General features: G+C 35.8%; 1 protein-coding gene across 7 annotated transcripts in view; it reads right to left on the bottom strand.

The window, feature by feature from the left end:
• Nucleotides 1-2,144: 2,144 nt before the first annotated feature.
• Nucleotides 2,145-18,170, bottom strand: part of PUM2 (pumilio RNA binding family member 2) — a 101,466-nt gene continuing 85,440 nt past the window's right edge. For 5 of the 7 annotated variants that reach the window (XM_047851203.1, XM_047851208.1, XM_047851204.1 and 2 more), the window contains 8 exons: nucleotides 17,762-18,029; nucleotides 16,570-16,699; nucleotides 14,282-14,416; nucleotides 8,781-8,918; nucleotides 7,855-7,980; nucleotides 7,494-7,615; nucleotides 6,767-6,959; nucleotides 2,145-5,116 (listed from right to left, as the gene is read on the bottom strand). In XM_047851203.1, the coding sequence (XP_047707159.1) occupies nucleotides 4,985-5,116; nucleotides 6,767-6,959; nucleotides 7,494-7,615; nucleotides 7,855-7,980; nucleotides 8,781-8,918; nucleotides 14,282-14,416; nucleotides 16,570-16,699; nucleotides 17,762-18,029 (1,244 nt within the window). In that variant the 3' untranslated portion in view covers nucleotides 2,145-4,984. The remainder of the gene's footprint in view (nucleotides 5,117-6,766; nucleotides 6,960-7,493; nucleotides 7,616-7,854; nucleotides 7,981-8,780; nucleotides 8,919-14,281; nucleotides 14,417-16,569; nucleotides 16,700-17,761; nucleotides 18,030-18,170) is intronic. The other 2 variants (XM_047851205.1, XM_047851209.1) reach the window with 1 other exon arrangement.

Below are 18,170 nucleotides of genomic sequence, written 5' to 3'. Positions count from 1 at the left end.
TCCTATAAAAGGCCTCGGGTGAGACTTGGGTGTGGTGGGAGCTGGCCGTGTGATGGAACTCCTAACTGGAATTCCCACTGCCGACTTTGGCCTCTCTCCAGCTTCCCACTACTTCCACAGCTTTGCCCAACTTGTGGGCAAGTCCTCTATAGCACTGCACCTGTCACTCCACTGCTCAAGGATGTGACAACTCCTTATTATCATCCTGGAAGCTGGACATATCAGGGCAAAGCTACTTTTAAATCAATTAGGGCACATGGGTGGCTCAGTTGGTTAAGCGCTCAACTCTTGATCTCTGTTGAGGTCGTGATTTCACAGTTCCTGGGAGCAAGCCCCGCGACGGGCTCAGCACTGACAGTGCAGACCCTGTTTGGGATTCTATCCCTCTACCTCGTACCTGCTTGCACTCTGAAGATAAACTTAAAATTTTTTTAAATATTCCCCCAGCCCCCAACAGTTTTGTTAACTCACTAGGAGTCACTCACTGCCTCTGCACAGAACCTATCTTACCCAATTCTCACAATTTTAGGAGGGAGGTCTCACTTCTGTTACCTACACATCAGGAAACTGAGGTTTAAAAGATGAAGTCATTTGCCTAACTATGTAAAGCTAAAGATTTGGAATCTGGGAAACCTAATTCCAGAGTCCAGACCCTGAACGATTACACTTGGATGCCCAAGAAAACTTGAATTAATCTCAACCTAGCCAATTTCTTCCTTCAACTACCAAATGGAATACAGGGTTTAAGTTCCTGGTAAATATTTAGAGAAAAACAAGTTCTGTGATTGAAACCTAGAAGAAATGAGAAATTGTCTACAGGATATGGAGGAAATGACATTCAATAAAACTTTCACCCAGTTCTGAGCTTCCTGTAGGATCTGTCCTACAGTTCTCGTAGGTTCTTACCGTCAAGTAGTCCTCAGATTCAAGGTTCTGTGGGCAATCAGGACAGTATTCCTACTTTACAGATGGTAACACAGAAGCCTAAAGGGTTAAGTTTGCCCAAGATTACACAACCTACACTCACCCTAGGGACCGGAAAATGGAGACCCCCTCGTGCCCTGCAGCCTCCTAGAAGTGAGCCTTGGTGACACCATGCTCCCGGCCTTCTCACTTGTGTTCACAGAAGAATTTACCGTCTGGAGCATCCAAATCACATCAGCTAGGCCCTTTAAAGTTAGCTAGATAAGACAGACTGTGAACACTGCTCCTCTGGGGTTCCTCTGCCCTTCTCCCCCCGAACCCCAACCTTCCTGAAAAAATCACTGTCAGGAGGGCAAATAGAACGACTACTGCCAAGGTCAATTTAGGAAACTTTTCTTTGGTCAGTAAGCTAGTGTGGGAGGATGTAATATTTATTTCTTCAAGGGTCTTTTAATTTCAACACTACGATGTGGGATAGGCCAACAATTCCAGAAGGACTGCTTTCAGCTCAGAACAGAACCAGACGAAGATACAATTAAAACTGGCACAATGTGTATGATGAAAATTCCTTTTCCCATGTATTTTTATGTAGACCTCTGCTCTGGATTCTATCAAATTATCTGTATGGCTTAAAATAAACAGCTATAGAAGGGAGAGGGGAATGGAAATAGTATTAGCATTAGTTGAGAATTGGGTTCTATGTATCTATTTAAGATATTCTCAATTCTTAAAATCAGTGACCTAAGTAGTACTACCCATGGTACAGATGTGGCATTGAGCCTTAGATCAGTTAACACACACACAACTTCACAACGTTTATGAATCACCAGGTAAATTCTAAATCCATGCCTGAACGCAAACTGCACTTCTCCTTTAAACAACACTGTTTCTAAAAGTTCATGTGGAAAGGAAACAAACACCTATAGGTAAAGATAAGTGATTTAATTTAATCCTGAAAACAACCTTGAAGAAGTATCATTTTATCAAGTAAACAGGCTAAAAGTTTCATCCTATGAAGTGTGTAATCACTCTATGTAATTAGAGATCCTGAATACTAATCAAAGACACGAATATCATCAGAGTAATCAGTAGCCCCAGATTAGCATCCATGGGATAAAAATATTTTCTTTTCCTTAAATCAGAGTAAACTTGAATGGGCAATCTGAATTATAATTGAGGTACAGAAGGGTATTTTATCTAGAGAAAAACACAAGACCAGGTTTATTTCATACAATGTTATTCACACATTTTTCATTTTCTAATTTATACATAATATACAAAGTGAAGATAACATTATTTCATATGAACCAAGAAGAGCCAGGACTTAGACAAACTGGTCCAGAAACAATCCATTATCAAAAGGAGACACTCAAGAGTGAAGTCTAAGTGGTTCTGCCCAATTAAAGTTTCTTTATTCTGAAATGTCAGAGTTTAGCAAAACTCCATGCCAACTTATTAAATGGTGGAATCAGAGAGGTGGGCACCAAAATGGCAGACTGTAAAATTTCTAGAGTAACAGATATTTTTCTAGAATAGGCCCCAAAGTATTGGGAAGATTGGGTTGTCAACACTGGGATACATGGGAACATCAAAACCCCAAGAAGAAGGTTCAGTTTCCCAGCTATCCCCAAGACTTTCTAAGTTTGCAGGACAAAGGAAAGCCAGGAATTCAACTGTGCAAATCCAGGAAAGTCACTATCAATCTCCAACAAGGACGATTTGGATCATGATCAGCTCACGACTGTGAGTGGATACTGGGAGCAAAAGTTCAACACAGGGCCAAGACACTCTGAGGCTGGCAAAACAAAGTAGGACGGGAAAAGAGCAGCTTTGTATGGGGCGGGGGGTGGGGAGGTGGGGAAGCACTGCCACTGTTGACTGGGACATGCTGATGAACCAGTAGGACTATGAGAGGGGACAGTGACAAGTGGTTGGATTTAATGGACTCAACATGGAATGTTGGGTTAGAAAACTAGAATAACTCAAAGTCAAACATGAAAAAGTATGCCTGGCACCCCAAACTTTATGCCATTATTTTTAGGTTCATGATAAGAACAGCTAAGTGATAAAACCTTTATATTCAATATTGTGCTCAGAAGAATGCTTTTCTTCTGCAGACTTCTAATAAAAAAATCCTTTACATGTTCAATCGAAAGAGATAGCATGGTTCATTAGTTGTCAGCACTAAACAGAAGTGGGTCAACATAAATGGTTTTATACAAAATACTGACTTCAACAAAATACAAAGCACTTTCTTTATCTTTCAGAAACTGAATATACAAAGCAAGTTTTTTTTTCCAAAATATTTTCATAGGCAAAGGATTAAAAACGATTTTAATTATACACATATGGTCACAATTTTGCCTTAAAAAGATTGTTGGGAAATGTACATAAGGCCGCTTGTAAATGTACATCATGTTACTGTTATGTCCTATGTCCAGAGAAAAAAATGTTATCATACAGATTTGCTCTTACTTGGGAATAGGCTATTCAAAAATACAGTACTCTTCTGTACAAAGAAAAAAGTCACATCACATTTAATAAGATGGAAAAAGCATTGGCCTCCATGGTAACCAAAAATCTCAGTCCAATACTTTCTATTATGCACAATACCCTGACTTCTTGAAAGTGATCCAAATCCTAGTATGTCCATATTAACAGAGTCAACAACTATGTTATAAAAGAAAATGTTTCCCACAATAATAAAAAGAAAGCTGGTTCATACTTCTGAAACCATATAAAGATAAAAAATTTTTAAAAAATCACTCTCGATTTGGAGAAATAAATTTACATTATACAACACTATATGCCAGGTCAAATAGGGCAGGGACATAAATGTACACTAAAATGCAAATGTTTCCCAAAGAGATAAAACAAATTCCATTTACAGCATGAAGGTTTACAAATGTACACCTGTACAACCAAGGAAAGCATCACTACTAAATTAGCAAGGCTTTTATAATAAACATTGAAACAAGATTTGCTTTTAAAGTGTAAACTTACATCTATTACTACACACACAATGCATATATTTATAGGAAGCAAAAAAAGCTATCTGAATATGTAGTCATGCTTAAATGTTGAGCTATCAAATTCACTTTTCAGTGGCCCCTTTTCACCTCTATCTGGTTCCTACTTTTGCAAAGTCTACTATGAAAAAGCAAAATAAAGCTCAACACTTCCTCAACATGTCCTTGTAATCCTATAAGCAAAACAATATACAAATTTCTACTCTTTCTCAGATTGCAAACCAAACTGAAAAGTTAAAATGGGACTTAACTTTTCATTTAGTGCACTTAACTGAATGGAAGTGTCACCATGATTTTTTTTCTTACCTCTTACAACAATTACATATGTAAGTATATACAATACTTCTGTACATTGCCAGAGACATTTTAGGGCAGTATTTGTATTAAAACCATATCCATTGTAAATAATGTAAGTTCTTTCATCTCAAATCATTTAATTCTTAACTTACTTGCGGAGATTTTATTTGCATGATAGTTTGTGAATTACCAAAATACAACTTAACTTTCTTTTTAAAATATTAATAATATTTATGCAGTTGATTGTTAATTGGTTATAAAAGGCTTCACACAAACGACAAAAAAAAAAAAAAATAAGGACTATATTTCTATATACATCTCTATAAACCTGTTGTGCTATGGGGTCCGTAGACCTACCAGACTGCAAGCCAGTTTATTAAAAGAATACTGTACTTTTTCCTTTAAAAACTATTTTTTGTGACTTTACAAGGTAAAAATTTACAAAATATGTGACAGCTTTTTTTTTGATAGTTACATCATATACAGGCATTCTGTGCTTTGCCAGCAATCCAATCTGATAGGTCTCCACTCAGGGCTGAATATAATTTATAATTCACCACCCCCACCCCCCAAATATACACAAGAACCTTAAAAAATTTACAAATGGATGAATAAAGTCAATAAATAGTTTTGCTTTAAAAAAAAATTTGAAGATTCATAGTTGAGTTGTGTTTTGATAATTCACAAAAGAAACATTCTTTTCACATGGTTACATCATCTTCTTTCTCTTTCCTTTACAGCATTCCATTTGGTGGTCCTCCAATAGGCCCTAGATCTGGGCTATTTTTCAAATAATATTTTTCCAACTTGGCCAGTATATGCTTCCCATATGTGTATTTGCGCAAAGTAGTAATGTGAGGTCGAATCTGAAAAATAAATAATCTGCTTAGTAAATCTAAGTGACTTTGGTTTCTGGCTTCTTAAAAAAGCACTCCTAAATCTGGGTGACTTAGAAAGAGTAACTGGAATTTTAATATACAAATCCTTTAAAGAAAAGTTGTTTTCGAAAGTAGTTCATCCTACTCAATCTCTCCAATTATACTCTCAAAACTGTCCAATGAATAAACAAACTACTACTTCTAAACTGTTACATATGCAAATAGTAGACGGGGCTCCAAACATAGCAGGGAAGCATCACTAGTGAATTATTGAGTTCTTTAAAAGTTGATGAAAGCAGAATTTTCTAGCTTAAGTTGGGAGACAAAAATTCAATAGGGAAAATAGAGCAAAAGACATAAATGAGCAATCAGATGTGTGATGTGTGATTTTAAATTGTTCAAAATCTCACTAATAGTTTTTAAAATGTAAATGAAACTACTCATTAGAATCATATCATTATCTTCCACACAGACTGGCAAAAACTTTATAAATAACAACTGGTATTGATGAGATGATGGCAAAACAGGCATTCTTATTATATCTTGGATAGATGTGCAAACATGTACAGATTTTTTTAAAGCAAAACCTGGCTGTGTCTATCAACATGTAAAATGTTTACACACTTTGCCCCACAATTCCACATCTAGGAATTTATCCTACAAAACAGTTAACCACGCAAAGACATTCACATACAGCACTGCTTATGACAGTTAAAAACCTGGAAACAATCCAAATGTCATAAAGATGACAGTGGTTAATGTAATTGTTAAAAAGAAGACTGACAATTTTAATATGTATATACTTTTAAGCAGAAATATTAAATTTTAAAAAGGTAAAAAAAAATTATGATCTACTTCTCTCTATACGACAAGAGGTCCAAAGAACTTATGTATCTGTCCCCGGTTTCTTAATGAATAAATTTACAAAAACATGGAGTATATATATAGTATTTCTTCCAGTGGGTTTTTTTTTTTTTTTTTTAAGTTTCTCTTTGGAGCGAGCGAGCAAGCGAGTGAGCACATGTACGACCAGGGAAGGGGCAGAGGGAGAGGGATAATCCCAAGCAGGCTCTGTGCTGTTAGCCCATTAACTGTGACATCATGACCACAGCCAGAATCAAGTTTCCGAATGAGCCACACAGAACCCCCACATCTAGTGTTCATTTTAACAGTAAGTTTTCCTATGGAAATTTATGAGCTAGATTCTAGAGAGAAGACAGAGATAAAAAAAAAAAAACAAAACCCCAAATTCTCTTTAGCAAAATGCTTAAAAAAAAAAAAAAAACCCAAATTCTCTTTAGAAAGCTGCATTACATTAGTGAGAAAACCTAATTAGATTTTAAAATCAATGTTCAACCCATGTATCATGGCAAATCAAATATATCTCAATAAGATGGGGATGGGCAATGCTAAAGGCAGGTTAAATAGATGAGAAATAAATTTGATTTTATTGAGATTACTTTAAGAATTTTAATAAAAGGGTACACCATACCTACATTTGTCAAAGGTTATCCATTGATTTTAGATTTTTTTCTCCAGTTACATCACATGAGGAAATTAAAACCTAGGAAGTTAAAATTGTATCCTGAAAGTCACACAAATTGAATCATCTATTTTAAGTGCTATAAGCTGTATTACCTTATGCATGATTATCTTTCTCTGGGCAGGTTCAGCCATATCAATCATCTTCTGAACCACGTAATTGGCATACTGGTCCTTCATCATGGTGTATAAGGCACTGTGAGCACCATCATTCTGGCAGCAAACTTCATCAATCAGTAAAGCTCTCTCGGCACGGGAGGCATGGGTAACACACTTTTCTACTACATTGCTAAAAATTCAAGTATATACACAAAAAATTTTGTTACTTTTTCCTTTATAGTAAATTTCCCTTGGTTTTAAAAGAACTTGCTTAACACATTGGAAGACAAAAGAGTGAAGATGGTGTTCTCTTACCCTTTACTTTCAAAAACAAACAAACAAAAAAGAATTAGTATTATAGAGGAACCCATACTGGATATTCACAAGTGTAATTACATGCCTCTTAAAATTAAAATTACAAAGAGGAAACTAAAGACTAAGTCATTAGTAAGGTCTGAGACTTTCATTAACAAGCACTAAACTAATTTGCATTTATAGGTTTGGGGAGACCATTCATTTTCTGAATACAGACTTCAAAAATGGAATATACACAGGCAGATGGATTTGTCATGAGGAGTCTTCAAGAATAAAAGGAATAGTCTGTATGTGCTTTTTCCCTCTACTAAAAGAAACATTATATTTGAATGTCATATTCTACATGCATTTGTTTACTAATAAAAGAGTTGAAAGAACTGACCCTTGGAATTAGAAAATATTGTAATACCTGGCAAATTTGTGTTGACTCAGGGCTAAGACTTTTCCTCGGATTTCAGAAACAATTTTGCTTTTGTCTTCAGGTCGACCGTGTTCCAAGACATGCTGAATAACGTAATTGCCATACTGATCCTAAGTACAGATGTTTACAAGTTACTTTCCTTAAGTCACCCCTTAAAAATAATGACTATTCTTTAAAAAGATACTATTTTTCTAAAGATCCAGTAGTATATAGTCAGGAGAATACACCAAGCTTTTTTGTCTTACTGTGTGTTTTTACAGTGTGTCAATTTAGGAAAAATTACATTTCCCTATATTCTGAACCACTGTCAGAAACACATAAACATTGACAACTATCACGGAGTTCATACCTGTACCAACTGCTCTGTATGTTGGTGGAGTTCCTCTAAGATAGGTAAAGTCTGCTCTGCAGTGCAATGCTCGAGGATGCGCTGGATCACTCTGCAGCCGTAAGGATGAGTTGAAAGTACAAACACCTTAAGACAAGTGCAAGAAATACATTTACTTTATCTGGCATTTCTGGGAAGTTCTATGAGGCAGACAGGTTTTTGATGACATGCTGAATTAATCTAAAATAGAAGGGTGGGGAGTCACCTCTAATATGACTACCATCCTATTGGTAAAGACTGGAAAGTGAGGTGCTCAATTCAGGAGCTAACAGATATTTTGATCAAAAGGAACCTAACCAGATATGTATTAGTTACTAATTGATATTTATTTTCTGTGTTTTACTGTACAGTCTTAAGTCTTCTTCCCTCCTTTACTTCTCCCTGAAAAATCTGGAGAACACTGTTGGGTTTCTAATTCTAATAGCTGTGATCCCAAAGTAATACAATTGATGGGGTGCCTGGGTGGCTCAGTCGGTTAAGGGTCTGACTTCAGTTCAGGTCATGATTTCACAGATAATGAGTTCAAGCCCTGCATTGGCCTCTGTGATGACAGCTCCAAGCCTGAAGCCTGCTTTGAATTCTGTGTCTCCCTCTCTCTGCCCCTCCCTTGCTAACACTCTCTCTCTTGCTCAGAAATAAAGATTAAAAAAAAATTAAAAACAAAGTAATACAACTGAACTCTTATTTCCACATATTTCAGCTTCAAAAAAATGAAGCTATCTATTGACGCACTCTATTAAAGAGGCAGAAATCACTGTACATTCAGTTTGTCTCCTATTTTTGTCTGTCATTACTGGGTATTATAATCTTGTGACTTAGGAAAAATGTGTTAACACTCCAATGCTAAAAGAATGCCCTGCTAATTAGAAGACAAAAATAAACCTTACTTGTCCTTTGAAAGCATCAATGATGAACTGTAGTGACTGTGGCTGAACACATTCAATACATTTTTGTACAACATGGTTTCCATTCTGATCTTTCACACATTTGAGTACATGACCATCTAGCTCCTTTACCATTTCACTCTGCAAAGAGAAGATGACATTTAAAAAATTACCTCATCAAGAAACGTTAACAGGATTAGAAAGAGTACAAAAGTATACTCAAAAATGTGTTGGCAATATTTTAGATATCAAAGTTTAAAATCCATACTCCCTGCCCCTCCAAACAGAAATTGAGATGGTTACCAAAACATTTCGTAGGACTGCAATGTAAATGACACTTATTAAAAAATAACCTAGGGATCCTGAACCTGCCATATTTAAATGACTTTCTTCACTTAGTATACCTTCCACACAACTTTCTCAGCTGACTATAATATACATATACAAATAATTCCAAATTCTATACTTTTTCTCTGCTTAGCACTCCCTTTCCTTCAAATAATTTTTAATACCTACATGAGTCTATTAAGTGCATGGGAAAGGGTAAGGAATTGAGCACTTAAGGGCTATGTGACTTTCACATATTATCTCAATGACAGGAAGAAATCAGACATTTTAATTCTTTTTTTAATGAGCTTATATTAAAGAACTCATTTAATATAACTTTTCTTTATTATGTGACACTTTCTTCAGGGACAAATCTTTGGGAAATTTTAGATTTTTGTTCATTTAACCAGGAAAAATGACCCTTTCATGTGTTATTTCTTTGCTTACTCGTAAGGTTTTCACATTTACAATCTTTCTCACCCAAAGAACTCCCAGCTACCTACTACTCCCAGTTACCTACTACCTACTGAATAACTGTAGAGAAATTCTGTTAAGCCAAAATACAACACAGATGTTTAACTATAAACTAAATAACAAAATAAAATGTTACTTAGTTCACAATCCAAACAATACCATTAACAGGTTTCTCTAAGGCTTATTCCCAGTGCTTTATATTTTCAAGTATTAAAGACATTTAAAGTCTTTATCATTTACTTATTAAGTGTAACCAACAATGTTATATTAGTTTCAGGTGTGCAACAGTGATTAAACAATCATACACATTACACAATGTGCACCACAATAAGGTATAGCCACCATACAACGTTATTACATTATTGACTATAATCCCTATGGTGCACTTTTCATCTCTGTGACTTAAATTTTGTAACCGGAAGTTTATACTTCTTAATCCCTTTCACCTATTGCCTCCCCATCCTGCTATCCACACAAGAACTTGTTCTCTGTAGTTGAGAGTCTGTTGTTCTGTTTATCAGATTCCACATATAACTGGAATCATAGGTACAGTATTTGTCCTTTCTCTGACTGATTTCACTTAGTATAATACCCTCTAGGTTGATCCATGTTACTGCAATTGACAAGATCTCATTCTTTAAAATATCTTTATTTAAAAAAAAATTTTTTTTTTAACGTTTATTCATTTTTGAGAGAGAGAAAGACAGACAGAGCATGAGCAAGGGAGGGGGAGAGAAAGGGAGAGGGAGACACAGAATCCGAAGCAGGCTCCAGGCTCTGAGCTGTCATAATAGAGCCCATCACAGGGCACAGCGAGATCATGACCTGAGCAGAAGTTGAAAGCTCAACCAACTGAGCCACCCTGGCATGCCCAAAATATCTTTATCTATACCAGTTTGAGACTTAGGATCAAGCATTTGTGTAAGCATCTACAATAATCAAAATCTGTTCATCTTGTTCCATTGTGACATATCTTCAATTATTCTAAAACTCAGGATTTCCTCCAGAGTAATGCTCTTTTCTCACAAATTTTCAATGGTGTGATTAATGCACACATACAAACATATTCATCCATACATGTTATGACTGTTTTTAATTCTGGGATTTATTATACAATAATATATGTGGGTGGAGAATCAAAGCTGATCTCTTTCCAAATTTACTAATTACTGACACCTTTAAAGAAATAATTATTTCCTTTACTCTATGTTTCATTGTAATACATAAGCTAGTTATATAGAAAATAGTGATCTATTTAGGGTTATAAATTTAATTCCTAAGGTCTGCTTAATTTCACGTGAAACCCACACTAATTAGTGATGCTTCACAATTTATTTTCAAAAATCTAGCAGATCAGCATTTACTCTCAAACTCTTAATATTCTTGTCTATTTCAAATAATTTTAAAAATTATTTTGATGAATTACCAAAAGATTCCCAGAGTATGACTGAAATTACATCAGTCCTTTTTTTTTTTTTTTTTTTTTTTTTTTTTTTTTTCAACGTTTATTTATTTTTGGGACAGAGAGAGACAGAGCATGAACGGGGGAGGGGCAGAGAGAGAGGGAGACACAGAATCAGAAACAGGCTCCAGGCTCTGAGCCATCAGCCCAGAGCCTGACGCGGGGCTCGAACTCCCGGACCGCGAGATCGTGACCTGGCTGAAGTCGGACGCTTAACCGACTGCGCCACCCAGGCGCCCCATTCCTTTTTTGATTTAAAATAAGACTTCTTCCATCCAAAAATTTGATATATTCCCATTTACAGGTGTTCTCTTTTCTCTTTAAAGAATCGTGAATCTTGTTAACAGAATTCTTAGGTTAATTTCCTATTGAATGAAAGTTTTAAGAACTTTATGTGTATAATTTCTAATTGGCATATAGAATGCAACTGGCTTTAAATTTTTTATCCTTTGAAGAAATTGATGTCTGGTTACAGGAAACAGATAAGAAGGAAAAGATTGTTTTAAGGTCACAGAAATAAATTTTTAAATAAAACTGGTTTTGTTTCTGTACTTTCATATTTGCTGCTACAGTAGCTCAATATTTTACAGAGCTAACATATAAATCTGGCTCCATTTAAAAACTGGAGTACTTTCTAGTACAACCAGAATGGAAGGAAACCGTGCACCACAGTTTTCCAGATGGGTGGGTTGACTTTGTTTAGCCGATGCATGCTTAATATTCTCCTATAGGCCAACATCAAAGAAGTCTGGGGAAACTCTTACCTTGCAGCATTATGATTCCTGCTGGGCACTGGCATTTTGTGAAACCTTATGAGGGAGGGTAATGCTGGGGCAGAAATGTGAATTATGTAGATGGGTGGTTTCATGTCTTCAGACCTCTCCTAGACCCAGTACAGTTCTCTTAACTGTGCCAGTCCCCAGTTGACAAGCTTTGTATCCACTTGTCCGCTCAATTTAAATATAGCTGTACATAGGTGACAGTGGCCATAGCTAAGTTACTTATTAGCATATCTGACTTTCAACAGTAATGAAAATGGTTTTGGATTTTCTTTTATTTCCTAAAAATGAATACAATGTCAGAACTTCACATTTTATTTTATTTTTTAATTTTTTTGTAATGTTTATTTATTTTTGAGACAGAGAGAGACAGAGCATGGATGGGGGAGGGGCAGAGAGAGACGGAGACACAGAATCTGAAGTGGGCTTCAGGCTCCAAGCTGTCAGCACAGAGCCCGACGCGGGGCTTGAACTCACGGACCATGAGATCATGACCTGAGCCGAAGTTGGATGCTTAACCGACTGAGCCACCCAGGAACCCCAGAACTTCACATTTTATACACTAGTACCTGGCTATTAGTATTTTACAGGAACCATAGTTCTTGGGGACTTTATATATATACATATGTACATATACATATATATTTTGTGTGTGTGTGTGACTTTTTTGTAAACTAAGTCCGATTCAACATTACAATCATTTTAGAGTTACTATAACCAATGAGAATAGCATGTTTTTTTCAAATCTCTTCTGAGCCTATAGTGTTTCCTTTGTGAACATATCTCTATTTTATACATTTTGTATAGTTACACTGTACTAAAATATTAGCTTGTTTGATATAAGGAAAGTATGTATTGAGTACCTTTTTGCTGGCTTGGTTGTTTAACCTTTTAAAAAAAAAAAAGGTTTAAGCTTTAAAAAAAAAAAATCTTTAAACTGATCTTTCTTGCATGTTATAAATAAAGTTACAGCTAAAAGGGACAGGCAGAGGGGTGCCTGGGTGGCTCAGTCGGTTAAATGTCCAACTTCGGCTCAGGTCATGATCTCACGGTTGAGTTCAAGCCCCGGGTTGGGCTCTGTGCTGAAGCCTGCTTTGGATTCTGTGACTCTCTCTCTTCCTGCCCCTCCCCCGCTCATGCTCTGTCCCTCTCTGTCTCTCAAAAAATAAATAAACGTTAAAAAAAAAAAAAACGTAAAAAAAAAAAAAAAAAAGGATAGGCAGGGAAAACTAGTTTTGAGTGTCTTAGAATAGAAACATAAGATTTTTTTTCTCATTAAAATGTCTTATTCATGATTTATGGAAAAAATAAAACAAAATTTTTTTACCTGTGCTTGCTTCAGCAGCATATACACTAAAAGTGGAATGGTGGGGCACCTGGGTGGCTCAATCAGTTAAGCATTCAACTCCAGCTCAGGTCATGATCTCACAGCTTCTGAATTTGAGCCCCGTGTCGGGCTCTATGCTGACAGCTCGGAGCCTGGAGCCCAGTTCAGATTCTGTGTCTGCCTCTCCCCTGTGCTCACTTTCACACATTCTCTCTCTCAAATATGAATAAACATTAAAATTAAAAAAAAAAAAAAAAAAAAGTGGAATGGTACAGGGGCACCTGAGTGGCTCAGTTGGTTAAGCATCCAACTTCAGCTCAGGTCATGATCTCATGATTCATGAGTTTGAACCCCACATCAGGCTCTATGCTGACAGCTCAGAGTTTGGGGCTGGCTTCAGATTCTGTGTCTCCCTTTCTCTCTGCTACTGCCCAACTCACGCTCTCTCTCAAACACAAACATTAAAAAAAAAAAAAAAAAAAAAAGGTGGAATGATACAACGACTAGTATAGCCCCTGTGCAAGGATGACACACAAATTGTGAAGCGTTATGTTTTTATGTGAACTGGAATTAAAAAAAAAAAAAAAAAAAGCACTGTATTGAAAAAAGAAAATTTTATTCTTGTGGTTATAAATGTAGTACAATCTGGGGTGCCTGGGTGGCACAGTTGGTTAAGTGTCCGACTTCAGCTCAGGTCACGATCTCCCAGTTCATAGGTTTGAGCCCTGTGACGGGCTCTGACAGCTCAGAGACTGGAGCCTGCTTTGGATTCTGTGTCTGTCTCTGTTTCTCTTTCAAAAATAAACAAACATTTAAAAAAAGTTTAAAAAAAAAAAAGTGGTACAATCCAAATACATTTTGGAAACAATAAAGGTATTCCTGATACTACAGGTAATCAAATAAGCAAGTGTAGCATTTTGCTTCCCACACAGCAGGCCCTCAAATTATCTTCATTTAAAGATGAAGAGATGTTGAAGAGAATGAAGAGGACAGACAGATCAAAGATCTATAGTATAATATGTAATTAAAACGTACTGTTTGAGACAGATTATTTAAAGTATTTTATTCTAATTGGGGAAATATAAAGTAATAATTTAAAAACTGAATAAAATACAAAAAGTTTGTCTTAACTTACAATTACCTGCTGGTCAGATGAAATAGACTCCAGAGCTTTCTGGATAACACGACAGCCATACATCTGCAAGGCTAAAGGCAGAACATGCCCACGAATACGAGTGGCGAGAGCTAATTTTTGATCCAAACTCCCAAACTGATAGAAAAGAAATCAGTATTAATAAAAATAACCATTATATTAATTTTGTTAAACCTGAATAACCCACTGTTTGTGGCCTATTCATTCTATTTTTAAAATATCACAATTTGTAATCATGTAGGGAAGAGGACTTAGGTAAAAGCTAATTAAGATAAATCCAGAACTGCCTGAAATAACTGCATTACTTTTATGGGGGGGGTTAAGTCTCATTATCTAAAATTTCGTTTTTACTAATATATTGATCACCTGTAATTCTTTTAAAGTAAACAGCATTACATTTCATTTTAAACAAATAAAATCCCCTCATCTTTAACGTAATGAACTTCTGACCATGCATTCAGACCAAATTACATTCAGACAAACTATATTCTGATGTAACTGTGGAGGAAACTTAAGTAAAACAGAGATACTTAGTTGTAAACTGAAAATTAGATAAAATACAAAATACATGACACATCTAACAAATGTAAATAAAGACTATACTATTATCACTAATTTCTTCATCTAAGATTTACTCTCAATGTTTTATATTTTCAAATATTAATCAGATTACTACTAAACTTCTCATTTAAAGTAGGCCCATATATTTTAAAAATATTTTTGTGATAAAATATATAGCATAAAATGTCATTTTAACCATTTTTAAGTGCATAATTCAATGGCATTAATTCACAATGTTGTGCAATTATCACTACAAACTGTTTCCAAATCATTCCCGTTGCCTCAAACAGAGACACTGCATACATTAAGCAGTAACCCCCCCACTCCCCCACCCCCCCTCAGCACCTGGAAAACCCTAATCTACTTTATGCCCCTATCAATTTGGCTGTTCTAGCTATCTCATATAAGAAAAACACTATGATGTTTGTCCTTTTACATCTGGCTTATTTTACTTAGCTTCATCCATGATGTAGCATGTAACAGAACTTTATTCCTCATGGCTGAATAACATTCTTATTGTATGCATATACCACATTTATCCATTCATCTGTTGGACATATAGGTTGTTTCCACCTTTTGGCTACTGTGAATAATGCGGAAACAAATGGTGTTTGAGTCCTTGTTTTCAATTCTTTTGGGTATACAGGAGTGGAACTGCTGGGTTGTAAGGTAATTTTTATGTTTAGTTCTTTTTTTTTAAGGAACTGCCGAGGTGCCTGGGTGGCTCAGGTGGGTAAGTGTCCAGCTCTTCATTTGGGCTCAAGTCATGATCTCAAGGTCATGAGACTGAGCCTCATGCCACCTCCACTGGGCATGGAGCCTGCATGGGATTCTCTCTCTCCCTCTGTCCCTTTCCCTGCTCACACGTGCTCTCTCTCAAAAAAAGAAAAGTTTGAAGGAACTGCCAAACTTTTTCACAACAGCTGCACCATTTTACATTACTACCAACAACGTATGAGGTTCCAATTTCTCCAAATCTCCACCAACATTTGTTATTCCCCTTGGCCCTCTAAAGCCATCCTAGTAGATGTAGCGTAGAATCTCACTGTGGTTTTGATCTGCGTTTCCCTAATGACTAAGGATGTTGAGCTTCTTTTCATGTGCTTCTTGGCTACATGTATATCTTCTGAGGAGAAATGTCTATTCAGGTCCTCTGCCCATTTTTCTTTCTTGTTTTTTCTTTTCTTTTTTGTTTTTTTTTGAAAGTAATCTTTATACACGGGGCTCAAACCCACAACCCTGAGATCAAGAGTCACATGCTCCACCAACTGAGCCAGCCAGGTGCTCCTCCTGTCTGTTATATTATTTTAATGTTTATCTTTGAGAGAGTACAAGCTCTCTCTGTACGGGCAGAGGAAGGGGGACAGAGAATCCAAAGCGGGAATGAAGTTAACAGCATGGAGCCCAATGTGGGGCTCAAACTCACAAACCGCGAGATTATGACCTGAGCCCAAGTCAGATGCTCAACCAACTGGGCAACCCAGGTACCCCTCTCCTGTCCATTTTTTAATAGAGTTGTCTTTCTCTTGTTGAGTTTTAGGAGTTCTTTATATATTCTGGATATGAAATCTTTGTCAGATACATACTTTGCAAAATATTTTTCCCCAAGTGCATATATTTTTATATGAAAATGACTCTTACCCAACTTTCTGAACTTTTCTACGCATTCAGCAATATAGTTGGATGTACAAATATGTATATGTGCTTACCTCAAAAAATTTCTGTATAACATAGTTTCCAAAAACATCTGTCATTAATTGATAGGCTGCTTGTAGAATTTCATTAAATACCATCTGTCGCTCAGCTGGAGTAGCTCTCTCTAGTTTTTGTTGTATGAATCTATACAGGAAACATTTTATATGTCATCACAGCACATTGAAAATAAGCTCCTGCAAAATCTGTATCTGACTTGAGTATCACACACCCCCACGTATATACACATAAAATTACTTCCAGGAATAGTACTAACACATTTAATACTGTGAACAGCAAATTTAAAGCAAAAAAGGCAAAAGCTATGAAGCATTTCTTTGTAATGCCTTAATTTAAACTATTAGGCAGACATTTCGATATATTATAATCTGCATTATAATCAATGAAGAAAACTAGATTTTACTGGTTATTCATACATTTTTCATAATAGTATTAAATATTTAAGTTTAGACCCTAATGAAAGAAACCCTTAGAAATAAATTCATCAAACACAAACGAATTCCTAGCCATTGTGAATGACACAAGGTTCATGTGCTACTCTTAAGGAATTTTCAACTTTAGGGAGATAAAATAAAACTATAAAAGGAAATAATAATTAAATTTAATAAATGTGTTACAATTCTATTTTCCTTTTTGTGTTCTATCTTGAGAACACTAATTTACATGTACCTTAAGTACTATAAGAGAACATTATGTTTAATGTACAAAGTCACCAAATTCTTCTAAAACAAAAGTGAAATGTTTCAACTTAAGACATATCACATCAAATACAAATCTATACAAATACAAACACAAAAGCATTTAACCTTCTTTAAAAAATTTTTTTTTAGACAAGGTCTACATCAGGGACATTTACATCCACAAATGTAATTCAGAGCATTCTTTTCAAAGGAAAATTAAAGTTGAGTGTTTTCAGAATCAATGTAATAAAAATAACCCAAAAAAAGGGCACTCCTATATTTTCATTATAAAAGTATTCTCATTATAGAAAACTGGGAAACCATAAATAATTAAAAAACCTTTATTTTTATCATATGTCCTAATAGCGAAGAAGAAATCCATTACTGGGCCTTTATTCTGTAAAAATTTCCTTAAATGATCCCAGTCAAGAAAATTTTAGATTCCTATAAGGCAGTAATTTTCAAAGCAAAAATACAGTGCTCAGTATCCTAAACCATAATCACTTACCTAGAACCGTGTTGGTCTTGAGAAAACTCAACTATGTGCCCAATCAAGTCTCTAAGTTGAAGGTTTGGGAAGCGGTTGTTTCTGAAATCTTCCAATAATCTACTTCGGCCGGAAGGCATAATATCAGACCTATTATACCGAAGCCGGGAAGGAGGAAAGAGCTGGCTGCTGGAGCTGAACAGACTGGAAGTGCTTGAAGCACTCCGGTATTTTGCTTCTGCTCCAGGCGCTGCAGAGATATATCGACCACTACCATTTGTCAGGCCTCCTACAACAAAGCAGCTGTGGTCAGCAAATATTTTTGACAAGGCCATTCCTCAAATAAGAGTTACTTACACTAAAATTCAATCAATAAAGAAATAACCACTCCACTGACCACTAATTCCTATATGTTTTAACAGGAAATTGA

The sequence above is a fragment of the Prionailurus viverrinus genome, chromosome A3 (assembly GCF_022837055.1).
Source record: "Prionailurus viverrinus isolate Anna chromosome A3, UM_Priviv_1.0, whole genome shotgun sequence".
NCBI classification, from domain to species: domain Eukaryota; kingdom Metazoa; phylum Chordata; class Mammalia; order Carnivora; family Felidae; genus Prionailurus; species Prionailurus viverrinus.
The sequence above is the reverse complement of the archived record's forward strand: the minus strand, read 5'-3'. Positions and strand labels throughout refer to the sequence as shown.